This window comes from Papaver somniferum, unplaced genomic scaffold, assembly GCF_003573695.1.
Source record: "Papaver somniferum cultivar HN1 unplaced genomic scaffold, ASM357369v1 unplaced-scaffold_132, whole genome shotgun sequence".
NCBI lineage: Eukaryota > Viridiplantae > Streptophyta > Magnoliopsida > Ranunculales > Papaveraceae > Papaver > Papaver somniferum.
This window is the reverse complement of record NW_020622381.1, coordinates 6,759,335-6,775,674: the sequence shown is the minus strand read 5'-3', so window position 1 is coordinate 6,775,674 and position 16,340 is coordinate 6,759,335. Positions and strand designations below refer to the sequence as shown.

The 16,340-nt window shown below is 36.0% G+C and overlaps 1 protein-coding gene across 1 annotated transcript; it reads right to left on the bottom strand.

Moving 5' to 3' along the window:
* Nucleotides 1-8,951: 8,951 nt before the first annotated feature.
* On the bottom strand, nucleotides 8,952-9,539 carry LOC113332795. The gene has a single exon (XM_026579305.1). It carries the CDS (start codon nucleotides 9,537-9,539, stop codon nucleotides 8,952-8,954), a length of 588 nt encoding a protein of 195 aa, XP_026435090.1.
* Between the last annotated feature and the right edge of the window lie 6,801 nt (nucleotides 9,540-16,340).

Here is a 16,340-nt window from a genome sequence, read left to right as displayed (position 1 = left end):
ACGCAGGTAACTTCTTCTCGCGGTCGATACAGTTATTGAACGATTCAGCAACGCTTGAAGAAGTCTGACCATACCTACAACCCTTGAAGAACGCACTGGACCACTTTTCCTTTGGAATGTTGCGGCAGTAGTCAGCAACCCAAGGCCTTCCCAAATTTACCATTTCTTGAAGAGCTTCCTCGTATGTTGCAGGAGAAAGCGCATATGTCGCCTTTTGGAAAGAACCCGTCACTTCTTTATACTTTTCGTCAGACTTTGCGATAGGTAAGTTTTTGTCCAAGTGGAAGTAACAATAACTTTGATGAGAATTAGGGAATACTTTGGGAATATATTTAACCAACCCTTCACCTCGGTCAGTCATAAAAGTGATTGGGCGATCATCATCCAAAGCATCCTTCAGATTCTTGAAAAACCATTCCCAGTTGTCATTAGTTTCACCAGATACTAATGCATATGCGAGGGGATAAAAACCTGCAAAAGGAATTATTAGTTATGTTAAGAAACTTCTAAAAGGAAAACAACCAGTACATGTTGATATGTAGTCTTTTTCTGCTAAAAGGAAAATAATAACCAACTGGTTGACACTACATATTGACATGCAGTATGGTTTATCTCATACTCAGTAAGGTCAATATGTAGTATGGTTTACCTCTTTGTTGATATGTGAAAAGCTGACACTACATATTGACATGCAATATGGTTTACCTCATACTCAGTGAGGTCAATATGTAGTATGGTTTACCTCTTTGTTGATATGTGAAAAGCTGACACTACATATGACATGCAGTATGTTTACCTCATACTCAGTAAGGTCAATATGTAGTATTATCCTCATTGTCAGTATTGTAGTAAAATGAGTGATCTAACTACAAGACACTACATATCAAAAAAAAAAACAGTTAACTTGATTGCCATTAAGACATGTTGCCGCCATGAGACCTCCTCTAAAAGTCCCAGTAAGAAATGTACAATCACACAATATCATCGGACGACAGAGTTTATGGCCCTCTCTACAAGCTCCAAAGTAAATAAAAAGTCTATTGGATCTCTTTGTATCATCATTAAAGTCGAAATCAATAAATGACCCGAGGTTTGTTTCCCTAACATCATTCACCCACCAAGCAAGATCAGTGTAAGACTTGACATCATTACCAAAAATCTATTTATGCGACAACTCAAGTGCATGATATGCGTGATAATACTGGATGTCGATCCCGCCAGCAACTTTAATATAATCTACGATCTCTGCTGGCTTTATGCGAGGGTTGTGCCTGACACGCTCATGAATTAAATTGTTCATGAGTTTTATCGTAACTTTTAGATTCTTCAACATATAACCACCACTACAGGTGTGCCTTCCCTCATATTCCTTTATCTTAAAAGCATCAAGAGAACTACCAATGGCAGTTGCATGAAGCCTCCACGAACAACCTTTGACGCTGCATACAGCGGTAAATCTCTCAAGGTCATTCTTCTTCTTAATTACCTCATATCCAGTTCTCATGCAGTATTTTTGCCTCGTTTGATTTGGGGCCATGACATTTTATTTGCACCCTAAAATTTTCAGGGGCGTATTAATCCGATCGTGAATATACTGTTTTACCCTTGACTATTTTTTTTTTTCAAATGACGACCCTAACTAACGACAGTTTAAAGTCGTCATATACATAATTAAAACAATAACGACTCTTCCAAAGTGTCGTCAGCGAATGGGTTACGTATATGACGACTCTATACTGTCGTACATTTCCGCCATTAACGATGAAGATAACGACTCTTTTTAGAGACTAATGATTGTTTTTAACGACACTTCTAAAACATTAAAGACTGTTTACAATCGTCAGATACATAATTAAAACAATAACGACTCTTCCAAAGGGTCGTCAGGGAATTGATTATGTTTATGACGACTCAAAACTGCTGTACATTTCCGCCATTAATGAATCTTTGACAGTTTAGAGTTGTCACTGAAATAATTGAAAAATTAACGACTGTTTAGGGTCGTCACTGAAAATTTTCAATACCATGACGACTTTTCATACAGATCTGGGCAAAAAAAAAATCAGACACAAAATTGCAGACAAAAAATCTGGAAAAAAAAAGATTATCACTAATTATTTAGGGACATTTTAGCCATTTAGAAAATATTTTTTTAAGGGGTGACCCAAATTAGGATTGGGTGACCTTTTTTGTCCTCTAGTGCAAGGCCCCCAATTAAAATGTTTGGCCCCCAATTAAGCTAGGTATTTTTGGCATGTTATACGCACGTCATCAACACCATCATAGAATAATTGTTCTGTATCATCAAAAATCTTCTCCCAACCATCTGAAAAAAAAACACATTTGGAACCTCTTTACCATCTTTCAAAAACTGTTCTTTGCACTGACAACTAAGTCTGCATTATTGTCATCTTCCATACGCCTAGAAGAACTAGATGCGTCAGCTGAAATTATATCCACCTGCAAATCAAAGAAGGCCGATTTCTTTGCAGAATGTAATGCAGCGATGCTCTGGAGCGTTACGTTGGCAAGAATAGGAACTATCACTTGATTCTGGAAATAGTTAACCAGAATAGTCGATGGAGTCAACCAACTCCACATATTACAGATGAAAAATTTCAAATCCTCTAAAGTTGAAGACGATGTAACCAAATATGCAAAATGGTATTGCTTATGGTATACATGAGAATAGCAAGCGAAATCTGACTCGGGAGCAACGTCAGACATGTTAACCCTATCAAAAAATGATCCAAAAATTAACTATTGGTAATATACATATTGATATGATACGTATTGGTATCATACGTATTGATATGTACTGAGTCTAAAAAAGAGTCTCTATATGGATATGTGTTGTATCATTTCGATATGTATTGACATGTTCTATGCATTACGTATTGACATGTACTGACTCATATTGATATGTATTGACATCCACTGTAGGATGAAAAGAGAGCATGCTATATGCAGTACGTATTGGTATGTAACGTGTAGGATAAATAACATACATTTTACAACATATCAATATGTACCGTGCCTATGAATAAATATGTTCCATATATTTTGAGAATCATGATCATATCAACAAAAAGCATGCTAATGAACTGCATCTATATCAAAAAGAGAAAACAACATTACTACACGATCTGTCTAATGAAACAAACCTACATCAAAAAATACAAAAATCAGATTACAAAGAAACTAAACAGAACAGCAGCAGAGAAAAGGTGATTACAGTAACATACCTTGTTCGAATCTGAGATAAACCTAATTCGAATCTGAGATACCTAATTGAAACACACAAAAATCACAAAAATTACTTAAAAAATCGAATGGAAACTGAATTGAACAATGTAAATCATCATAAAACTGAAATCATAAAAGAAAGATAACAATGTACATCATAGACAATTATTCTGATAGAAATCGGATCAGAATAAATGTAATTATTCATCAAGATTTCAAGAACAACAACAGAGGAAGATGATTAAAAAGATAAATATTTTGTTCCAATCCGAGATAAACCTAATTCGAAGCTCAGATGAACCTAATTCGAAGCTGAGATGAACCTAATTGAAAGACACTACCAGAAACTGAGATGAACCAAAACGCAGCAGCAGAGAAAGCGAGAGACTGGATCTGAGATGGAAAAAAAGAGGAAAGAAACTGAGTTTGAATTTTATTTGTTCGTGATATACAGTTGCAGAAGGGTATGTTTGGTATATTGGAAAGTATGTCTTGTGTCAACCGCACGTGACTGGACTAGGGAATAAAAATTCTGGTCCAAAAACATGTTTTTGGACCAGCGGATGATTTTGTTCTGGGGGTGGACTACACATTAACCGGTCATGGGTTTTCTGGACTAAACAGTAATTCCTAGAAAAAGAAAAGGTCATGATGTTTATAGACTTGTAACTTTTGGGTCCCAATGATAAATTTTGAAGGGGCAGGATCGGGTTACCCTATCTCTATTTTTACTTTTTCGCGCGAAAAAAAGTCAATCTTGTTCGAAAGTAATAAACAAACAACTTACACCCAAATTCGAGGCATAAATACAAAAGTCAAGAACATTTATTTATTTATTTATTTTTGAAGCATGCATTTTATTAAGTTAAACTGAGATTACATGTGGGAATGTTATGCCCATAAAGCTTGTTATTTCAATAGAACTTATAGGTGTGGGAATTACATTGTCCCACACCGGTGTTGTGAGCTTCCCCATAGCGCAATCATCTGCCGCTCGATTTTCCAGACCGCTTTCTGCTTGATTTCCTCCTCTGTAGACGTGCCTAATAGTATATTGCTGAATTTGGGTAAACATATACTTGATTTCTGCAATCTGATTAGTAATATACCATGGAGCGTCAGCGCCCGAGGTTAGAAATCTCGTTAAGTTCTCCGAGTCTGTTTCGAATTTAACTTTTGGCTATCCCCGTTCCGTCGCCGTACTAGAAGCGATGAGGATGTCCCAAGTTTACGCTGCAAGTGCAATGATGACACCCAGTGGTTGTGTTATTGCTAAGATTGTGTTGTCCCATTCATTTCGGCATATAACACATGCTCTCGTTATTCCGAGATATTCCCTTGCTGCTTCGTCCATATTAATTTTGATCTAATCTAAGTGGGGTTTGAGCCATCTCACGAAGATGGTTATTGTTGTTAGTGTTGTTTGCGCTGGGTTTGGATAAGGTTGCATCCCAAGTAGTACTTTCGGTAGGTGATTTTGAGCCCAGGTATATTCCATATGGAGTTTGATGGCCATCTGCGTTATATTCGTAGTATTTGGCAGTTGTTGGCGATAGACTGTGTCGTTCCTAACTATTAATAAGGACCAAAAAAGAAAGCAAAAATCTATGGTGATTGGGGCAGGAGCATTTTTTTTGAGGAGTAGGCAGGCTGTCGTCTGATGGGGCAGTGAGGTGGGTATGCTATGAGTAGGGTTTTGGTTGTTCTTGAGATGAGGTAGTAAGAAGTTCCAGGAGTCAATGACTTTTTGACAATGGAGCAGAATGTGACTGGACGTTTCAGGACTAGAACTGCATTGAGGACATATGTCGGAGTTGGTGAGTTGGATGCGTTGAGAATGTTGAGGATTGGTAGACCCTCATTAATTGTTTTCCACTAGAAAAGTTGTACTTTAGGGGGACACAGGAGTGTCCAAAGGAAGGTAGTTGGTGGAAGAGGGTTGTGATGGATTTGTGCAGAGTGTTGATGAGGAATTTATATCTTGATGTCGTTGTATATTTTCCGCTTTTGGTAAAAGGACAAATGATCTTGTCTGGTTGGTTGTTCCTTGGGATGGGAATGTTGACGATTTTTTGAACTATGGGTTGGGAAAGTAGATTCATCCTATCGTGATTCCAGTTCCTTGTTGACGGGTCAATGATGTCAGCAACTGATTGTATGGGATAGCATAGGGTTGGGTTAATGTTTTTATTGAAATATGGAATCCAGTTTGAAAAGCGGGGGTCTAACAACCACACCCAATATTTCGTTTAAGCAATTTGTATGGATTAACTCCAATATAATTCCAAGAGAATCAACTAGACAGTCAGACTCAATCAAGTAAAATATATCCAAGAGTTATATATTTGTTTCTCAATGTAATCAGCAAATCAAACAGATAGAAATCCGCGAGCCTGATTATTATGAGAAACAACTTGAACGGTACCAAAGACCAATGTTCAAGTGTCAATCAATTTCAATCAACAACTAAAGGATAGATTTACCAATTGATTGAACTACGCACAACCTGTGTTATTTCAATTATATAGAAAATATAATGCGGAAAAGAAATAACACAGACACCAGAAATTTTGTTAACGAGGAAACCACAAATGCAGAAAAACCCCGAGACCTAGTCCAGATTTGAGCACCATGATGTATTAAGCTGCTACAAACTCTAGCCTACTACAAAGTAACTTCGGACCGGAATGTAGTTGAGCCCTAACCAATCTCACACTGATTAAGGTACAGTCGCGTTCCTTACGCCTCTGAATCCCAGCAGGACTCTACGCACTTGATTCCCTTAGTTGATCTCACCAACAACTAAAAGTTGCTACTACCCAAAGTCGAACACTTGATAAACAAATTTGTCTCCCACAGAAAAGTCTATTCTAATAGATAAATCTGTCTCCCACAGAAATACCTACGAAGTTTGTTCCGTATTTTTATAAATCAAGGTGAACAGGAACCAATGTATAATCCGGTCTTATATTCCCGAAGAATAGCCTAGAAATATCAATCACCTCACAATAACATAACTATATGGTAGTAGAATAAGTTATTGTGGAATCACAAAGAATGAGGCGAAGAGCTTTGTGATTAATTTTTATATCTTACTTATCGGAGATAAATCTCGAGAAAATCTTAGAGAAGATAGTACTCAATACGATAGAACAAGCAACTACAGAGAAAATAGTTGGGTCTGTCTTCAAAATCCCAATGAAGTCTTTAAGTCGTTAACCTATAATGGTTTTAGGAAAAACCTAGGTTAAAGGACAATCGACTCTAGTCACGGCTAGTATCACATAGGAGGTGTGGGGATTATGTTTCCCAGTTGCTAGAAGTCTCCCTTATATAGTCTTCAAATCATGGTTTGATAACTTTGGAACAAAGCAATCAATATTCACCGTTAGATGAAACCTGATTCAAGATTCAACGTAATATCTTTCCACCATTAGATGGTCTTAGCTTGTTACACACAAATGAAATATACCTTCATTTAGATATGGGTAACCGTACCTAAACGTGTATATTGAGTTGGCTCAATAACAATAATCGAAGTTAGCAATATGAACACTTTTTTATTAACCATGTTCATATTAACACTTCTAGATCAATTGATAATAAAATGAATCTAATTGTGTTACTTGTAGAGTTGTTCAATTGTTTATATTCTCATAGAAGTATACAAGACACAATTGAAGCAAAATCGGATTGATTGAAAAGAATCAGTTCATGAACATTTTAGTCACGGTTTGCAAAGATTGCATTCCTTAATATATAAATGTATTTGTCCAAGAGTATGAAATCATAATTAACCGATTTTAGAACTTGAACCAATTAAGTTTGCAAACGGGTACGCAAACTTAAGTTTCAGACATTGGTCACAAGTCGACAGTTTGAAAACGGGTACGCAAACTTTAGCTCCGGACTGAACTCAGTTGAATCAGTTTGCGAACGGGTATGCAAACTTAAGTACCCTGACTTAAATAGTTGAATGTGTTTGTGAACGGGTATGCAAAGTTAACTTCCGTTCCTGGATTCTATCAAAACAGTTCGCACACTTAATACACAAATCGTAATGTATCCAGACATGGGTTTTAGCTCTTAACTCTCATTTCAATCATTGAAACATTCTTAGAAAACGACAATAGCTGTCTCACACAAACTATTAGCAATTTTCAAGTAATCAAATGATCAATACGAAACATTCTGAGTCTACAAGTATCGGTATCGATTTTTAACAATTTTTTGGTTCAATACTACTTAATTTAATAAACTAAAACCGACAAATGATTTGCTCTTTAGACATAAAGATTGTGACTTGTTGTATGTTGATGCTTCCAGAACTAACAATTCTAATCTTGCAGACTGTGGAATCATCTGGTACAAAGCCAACAGAGAATTTGGAGCAACATGATGTTGGACATCCTATGCAGATTCAGTCGTAGATCCTGAAGATCAGTCCATGATTTCAGCAATCAAATAGTCTAATCAAGTTATCTATAACTCAGACAATCTAACTCTAGTACAGGCTATTAATGAAGCTCCTTCAGCACTACATTGGAAAAAAAATTCACTTGGAGAAGGTCGACATTTCTTCGTTTGTAAAATCTAAATGTGTGTATGTAAGTAGAAAATGTAACAAGCAGGTGGACGTTTTAGCCAAACTAGCCTGAAAGTCCCATATAACCAAAGAATGGGATAAGTTTCCTTCTAGAGCTGTATGGATCTCAATTTTGTAACTTTTTGTTGTTTAATACATCCGGTTTACTTTTAAAAACAAACGACATGTTATAAACGTTTATTTATGTTAATAAAATCTAGGGTAAATTCCGTTTATTACCGGGATGCCCTTGTGTCTATCCCTATAGATAGAGGCTGTAATATTTATTTGTTCTCTACAGATCAATAAGAATTCTTCTTTTCTCTCTACTTTATCTGTCTTTTTCTTTGTGTCAGACTATGTTACACCTTTTTTTTTTTTGGAAAAGTACATACATTAATATGCCAATACTTTCATCGTTATTGAGAGTGGTTGGTATATAATTTGTGTTTCAATTTTTATCTATGGAGGATGCAACGTACACTATTTCTTTTTAATATATCCTCCTGAACAATTATCGCTTGTAATAGCGTTTGTGGTGTCGTTTGTATGTTAGTTATTTATTGGTCATGTCTGTTTATGCCGTCTAACCAATAATTATTTTTTTATCTTTCTCTTATATACTGCTTCACAATTTAATTTAATCTTATTATTTATTGTGCCACGTTTAATTTTTTATTTATTTATTTTATACTCAGACAATGTCCAATCTCTCTAAGCTGGATTTCATGGCCCTTGACATTACTGGAAAGAACTATTTGTCATGGATTTTGGATGCCGAAATGCATCTTAGTGCCAAGTCTTTGGGAAACACTATTGTTCTGAACAACAAAGAATCTCCTAAGGATCGCTCCAAAGCCTTAATCTTTCTTCGTCATCACCTTGACGAGGCTTTGAAGTCCCAATATCTTACGGGGAAATACTCGTACACTTTGTGGACAGAGCTAAAAGATCATTTTGATCATCATAAAACAGTGATTCTACCTCATGCAAGGCATGAGTGGATGCATCTTTTTTTTTTTGCTGAATCTCCAAATTTTTATTAAACCAAGAAGCTAAAAGGTTTTACAACAAAAGAAGAAAAGCAAAAATACAACAAGAAAGACAAAAATAAATACAGCTAACATATTCTGTAATATTTTCTATTTGGCATCTCTATTGTAATCAAATGAGCTGGTTTTCCAATATGATGTTCAACTTGACCCATCTGCATTTGAGCTCCCCTCTTGGATAAACTGTCAGATGAAAAGTTAGTTTCCTTGTAACAAAGTTCATAGCACAGTTGACTTAAGCTGCTTTTAGCCTTGATCCACCTAGTCTTGAAGCACCATGGTACTGTGCCTTTTTGAAAGTCAGTTACCACTGAATTTAAATCTGCTCTAATGATAATCTTATCACATTTCAGTTTATTTGCCCATTCAATAGCCCATATTACTGAGAAAGATTTGGCTATATAACTAGAAGCAATTCCCAGACCTCCTGAAATGGTACCAATAACTGCACCATCATGATCTCTGGAAATAGTACCAAACCCTGCCAAACCTGGATCCCCTAATGCAGTTCCATTAAAACAAAACAAAATAACTCCTCTTGGAGGTAACAACCAAACACATTCTCTAATTGTAGTTAACTTACTTCCTTTGTTCCCTAGTTTAAAGAATTGAAGAATGTGAGAATCATAGTCATGAGTCCATCTTGTAGCTTTCATTCTATAACCTCCATAATGAACTAAGCTTAAAATTTTACTCTTTACTGTATTCTCATTTGGCTTAGCATTATCAAAAAAGATTCTATTCTCCAAGAACCATAGTTCTCTCTGAAAAAGCGGGGATCTAACAACACCACCCAATATTTCTCTTAGCAATCTGTATGGACTAACTCTGAAATACTTTGCTAGAGAATCAACTAGACAGTCAGACTCAATCTAGATTAAAGTATCTCAAGGAATTAATATCTCTCTCTTGATTTAATTTTTACTCAAGATAAGAACAATAGCGAGTCTTTATCAAATACAAGGAATAACTTGGATGATACCAAAGACCAATATCCAAGGATCAATCAATAACAATCAACAATCAACAATCAACAACCAAAGGTTGGATTTCCAATTGATGATCTTAACACACAACCTGTATTATTTCAATTATATAAAAAATATAATGCGGAAAAGAAATAACACAGACACCAGAAGTTTTGTTAACGAGGAAACCGCAAATGCATAAAAAACCCAGGACCTAGTCCAAATTGAATACACACTGTATTAAGCCGCTACAGACACTAACCTACTACAAGCTAACTTCGGACTGGAATATACTTGAACCCCAATCAGTCTCCCACCGATTCAAGGTACAGTTGTACTCCTACGCCTCTGATCCCAGCAGGATACTTCGCATTTGATTCCCTTAGCTGATCTCACCCAAAACTAAGAGTTGCTGCAACCCAAAATCGCAGACTTGATAATAAACAAATCTGTCTCACACAGAAAAGTCTATCAAAGGATAAATCTATCTCCCACAGAAAAACCCTAGGTTTTTGTTCCGTCTTAAGATATAAAATCAAGGCGAACAGGAACCAATTGATAATCTGGTCTTATATTCCCGAAGAACAACCTAGATTAATCAATCACCTCTCAACAATCCTTCTTGACTACACATGCGGTTTGTCGAGGAATCACAAACAGTGAGACGAAGATGTTTGTGACTTCTTTATCTTGCCTATCGGAGAACTCTCACGATCTCAAGACAATCAATAGATTATACTCGTACGATAGAAGATGCAAGATCAGATCACACAACTACGATAAAAGTAGTATCGGTCTGGCTTCAGAATCCGAATGAAGTCTTTAAGTCGTTAACCTGGTTTTAGAGAAGAAAACCAAAGGTTAAAGGAGAATCGACTCTAACGAGCGCACTAGTATCACACAGACATGTGGGGATTAGTTTTGCACAATGCTAGATGTCTCCTTTATATAACCTTCAAATCAGGGTTTTTCCTTAGTTACAAAGCAATCCATATTCACCGTTAGATGAAAGCCTGATTTAGATTCAAGCTAATATATCTCAACCATTAAATCGAAAACTTAGCTTGTCACACACACTTGGGTAGACGTTTACTGGGTTTGTGAAAACCATGCCCAAACGTGTACGTGTATGTTGGTTCAACATAGTAACCCAAAAAGGTTAACCATATGAGCAATTCATATTAACCTAGTTCTTCTTCACCATAACTTGTTCAATTGACTCAAATGAACTAGGTAGAGAGTTGTTCAATTGCTATGAGATCTTATGTAACTACACAAGACACAATTGAAACAAAGATGATTCGATTCGATTGAATCGGCTCATGAACTTTATAGCCACGGTTTGCATAAAGCATTACTTAGTAATTTAAGTTTCATGTTCAGAGAACATCTTTAGATCATAACCACTTAAGCTCACAAACAAGTTCGGCGGACTTAAGGCAACCGGCAGAGTTTTCCAAACTCAGCAGAAAACCTCGGCAAAGAGACTTCCGCCAGTTCGCGGACTAGGTTCGTGGACTTGAACTTCACAAACGAATTTGGAATCCCAACAGAAATTCTCGGTACAAGAACTTCCGACAGTTCGCGGACTTGGCAAAGCAAATTTCTCCGGTTTCTCTCAATCAACAAAGTTCGAAAACTCCAGATTAAGAAATACATGGTTATGTAATATAAACTCTCATTCCAATCATTGAGACATTCTCAGAGGACTTTATATAGCCGTTATTCACAGACCGTTTCACGTCAGAGCAATTCTCAGAGTAATTGAAACTTTTCATGACTTTCGTCACTAGGTGAAGATAAACTTGATCAAAGCGAAACGCTTTACCAACACACGATTTCGAGAAAAAGATAAGTAGTGAATACTCAGCTCGAAATGTCAAATCTGTATGATCCAGTCTATATAGCATACGACTTTTTGTCTCATAAGAAGTAGGAGATAGAATAGATAGACTTTTGAGTGATAGATAAGTTCAAGTCTCCACACACCTTTTTGTTGATGAAGTTCCACAGTTTCTTGAGTAGATCTTCGTCGTTGTATGATGAATCTCCATGAAGTCCTTGAGCTCAACTACACTTTTCTATCCTAGTCCGAGACTTCGCTATAATAGACTAGAAATCAAGACTCATAGATTTGATCACTAACATTGACAAACATGCTTGATATAGAAACACATGCGAGGTCGACTGAGATATGCTCTAACAATCTTCCCCTTTGTCAATTTTAGTGACAAAACTATTAATACATATGGAATACAAAAAAGATAAACTTTAGTGGCTCTTATTCCATAGTCTAATCTTCAACGTTCCTTGAAATCTTCGTCCTTCCAAGTACTCCAATGATCCCAAATGTTGTAAGTTTAGCACCACCGTTGTTGAAGATCCGTAGCTATAACAATGAGAGAAATCGAGATTCTCGATCATTATTATACAGTGTCATAGTATCATTATGTAACATCAAAGTCCAATTGCGTCACGACTTTAACAACAATACTATGGTGATATGTATCACTCCCCCTTAGTCAATACTCCATCTCGATCATGGAAACCACTCCCCCTTACACAATGATCCGAAAACCATATGTATTTGTAGTGTGAACTACATTATTTTTCCCCCTTTTTGTCAATAAAATTGGCAAAGGTAAAAGAACGGGATCATAATGAAATTTTCACAAGAGATATTTCATAGACTAAAAGAAAAAATACACACCAACTTAATTTAGATGCAATCATAAAGCTGAAACTAAATGCATTCATCATGGAGTTTTAAGATACAAGATAACCCCTATAAAATTCCACAGCCGCACACCCCGCAAGATATTACCATTAAGCACAAGTTCAAAAGAACTCTCCCCCATTTGATGTCATTCCCGAAAGAACAACAAGAGCGACCTTAATTTCGAAAGAAAAGAAGAATTTTTTAATTGGACACCAAAAACCATGGAAATGATTTTCTATATCCAAAACTCAACCAAATTAATCACAAGTAAACCCATGATTAATTTAATCAGAATACGCAACTAAATCAAACCACAAAAGTGATCAATTTAATTGATTGTGCTCAACATAAGTAAACTTATGGAGCTACGACTAAGATAACCACACGGAGATGACTACCTTAATCGTTCAAATACTCAACATAAGGAAAACCTTACGGAATATATGACTACATCAACCAATAGAACATGATTAGTATAGCCGTTCATATACTCAACACAAGAACTTGTGGAATATATGAAAAACTCAACTAGATTAATTACAAGAGAACCTATAATTAATCTAATTGGAATACACAACCAAACTAATCATCGAAGCAATCAATTTAAATGTCAAAAGATTTTACTCGACAAAAGAAGACTTTCGGAGCAAATAACTAAATAACCAATCAAGATGATTAATTTAGTTCAAGAATGCTCAACATATAGCATCTCATGGAACAACCAACAAGGCCAATATTAATCGACATAGTTGTAAGTTGCTCAACATAAGATACACAATGGAGCCTTCACGGTAAAACATAACAAAATGGATCAATGAAGATCAATATCGTGGATAACATATAAGGATCTATTCTATTTTCCATCACTATTTGCATAACGACATAATAGACTTTATCCTTGTCAAATAAAAGATTTCATCCTATTTTCCATCAAATAAATGACTGCATAGGCATAACTTTTGTAATTGTCAAAAGTCCATTCTTCCTTTCATCAATACGAATATCAATTTATGAACGACTTTACTTTTGACACAATATGGGACCTTCAAGTTCACGGACGCAAACAATACATATCCCATAAAAATATTGCAATACTTCAAAACAGATTAATACTGCAATAATATCATCCTCCAAATATTTTTAGAATTTAAAACCAATAAACCTAAAAAATAAACATAAGAAGATGAAAACAAAAATAGCTATATGTAGTCACAATCTTCGCTATTAAAGCTCTAGTTATTCTTCCAACTAATCCAAAAAGAAGACATACTAGGCGTAAAATTAAAAGCATTACTCATCATCTTCATCATCGAACAATTTCCAGGATGCTTGAATTGAATCCAACTCTTCCTTGAGCTCGGGACACTTGGTTGCAATCAACGACACTTGCTTCTTTAAGCACTTCACTCTTGCATTAACCTTACACACACCCTTGTGAATTTTCTGAATAAGCCTCAAGGTGGTAGGGTCTTCAACATCAAGAGGAGTACCTCTTTGTTGCTTTCGAACATTTTCCCTTATACGCCGGAAGGTACATGGACAGACAAGTTTAGGAACTCCAAGAGAATTTCCAATAAAATTGAGTACACGATCCCGGAAAATCCGGCTAATAAAACAAGGGTAGACCAACATCTTGATGTGAGAAGTCATCGTCATCATTTGAAAGATGATAAAGCCACAAATATCAAGTTTTGTCTTACCTGATACAAGGAAGTAGACCAATTCCGCAAACTCATAACTCCACCATGAATTCTCAATCGTGGAGGGACAAAGGTTAGAGATGCCGAGTTTTCCAAATGCTACTGAAGCAACACTAAGATCATTAGTCGGGAACTTTCCTTGACTCCAAACAACCTTCTTTCCACAAAGTCCTATAGAGATATCATCATACAAAGGACGTTCATCACTTGGTCTAGGTAGTCGTACGTCACCCAACGGTATTTCGGTAATCCTTGAAATTAGTTCTCTATCAACAAGAAACTTTTTACTAACAATCATGGATTTGAATTCCATCTTATCATAATCAGCATCATGAATATTGGCATAGAAAACCCTTGAAAGAGAATCAAATCCTTGACCAAGACCATCAAAGATATTTCCAAGCTTGAATTTTGAAAAACATACCAAATCCTCTGCATGCCCATTAGAAAAATCCAACTTCTTTTCTAGAATAAAACCTTTTGAAGCGATCTTATCAAATATTCTAGAACAAGAATCATTCACAAACCTAATTATAAGAGAGTCTTGATCATGAGGAGGATTCAAGCTAGAGGATTTTGAGCTTTTAGAACTCCTTTTTGTGTTTCTAGTATTCATCATGGAACTAGAACTAAGCAAGGATCAAGAGAGAAATACTTACTTGGATTGAATACCCTTTCTATCAATTTCTCCAAACAAGCTTTAATGGAGGCAAAACACAAAACCCTAGAAGCTCACATACGCGGACGGGAAGAAGAGGGAGAAGAAAGTCTGCGGACCACATACACACATATATCCCTCATCCATGGGCTTGAGCCGAACACGAACCGTGATCCACATAAGACTTATAGTATTTTCTTAGCCATTAGAACACTAAAGGTTATGCAACCCGTGACAACATAAACAACGGATGCAGTAGAAAGCACATCTGTACACAACACAATCTATTTCTTGCCCCTCTACAAAGATATATACAAAGGGGAAGTGCCAGTTTCGTTACCAAGAGGCAGAATGTGCAGAGATATTCTCATGCGACATTTTCGGTTGATATGTATGAATAGTCCCGTGGTATAATCAAAGTAATGATGATAGTCAGGACAGTTAGAGCTTTCTTTCCTTCGTTTGTTCTGTCCTGAAGAAGGATACCTCCGATTTCTGGGTTGTTCAGTATTAACAGTACATAACCCTTTTCAGAATGATTCTTAGACTTAATAGATTTAAATTTTTCTAAGAACTTAAAAACGCCTTCGAACGCTTCGAACCGATCTTTATCAATTGATCCATCTCGATAATATTCCTCAAAAAGATCAAGAGTTAATCTAGTGAGTTTCCATATCCTTGAACGTATTGAGCGTTTTCTCAGTCTTTCCTTATTTTTATTTTTTCCTTCTAATTGATTCTTAACATCTAAAACTTCCCTTTTAGATGAAGAAGAATTATCATGAGAATCCAAAGGTTTTCTCCATAATAATCTTTGAACAATCTTTAAGGAAATCTGGCGTGCGTTACAGATGACAGGAGCAAGTTTTCCAAAGAAATTTCCCATAGGGAAATTTATAAGGAACGAACAAACACAAACTTATTAAGTTTACAGTGTTTGCCTGCTCTGATACCAATTGAAAAAGCAGGGGTCTAACAACACCACCCAATATTTCACTTAGCAATCTGTATGGACTAACTCCGAAATACTTTGCTAGAGAATCAACTAGACAATCAGACTCAATCTAGATTAAAGTATTTCAAGGAGTTAATATCTCTCTCTTGATTTGATTTTTACTCAAGCTAAAAAAAATAGCGAGTCTTTATCAAATACAATGAATAACTTGGATGGTACCAAAAACCAATATCCAAGGATCAACCAATATCAATCAACAACCAAAGGTTGGATTATCAATTGATGATTTTAACGCACAACCTGTATTATTTCAATTATATAAAAAATATAATGCGGAAAGAAATAACACAGACACCAGAAGTTTTGTTAACGAGGAAACCGCAAATGCAGAAAAACACCAAGACCTAGTCCAGATTGAATACACACTGTATTAAGCCGCTACAGACACTAGCCTACT

Coding starts and splice junctions, on each gene's coding strand:
- LOC113332795 (XM_026579305.1), bottom strand. CDS start 9,539: ATGAAAGCTACAAGATGGACTCATGACTATGATTCTCACATTCTTCAA.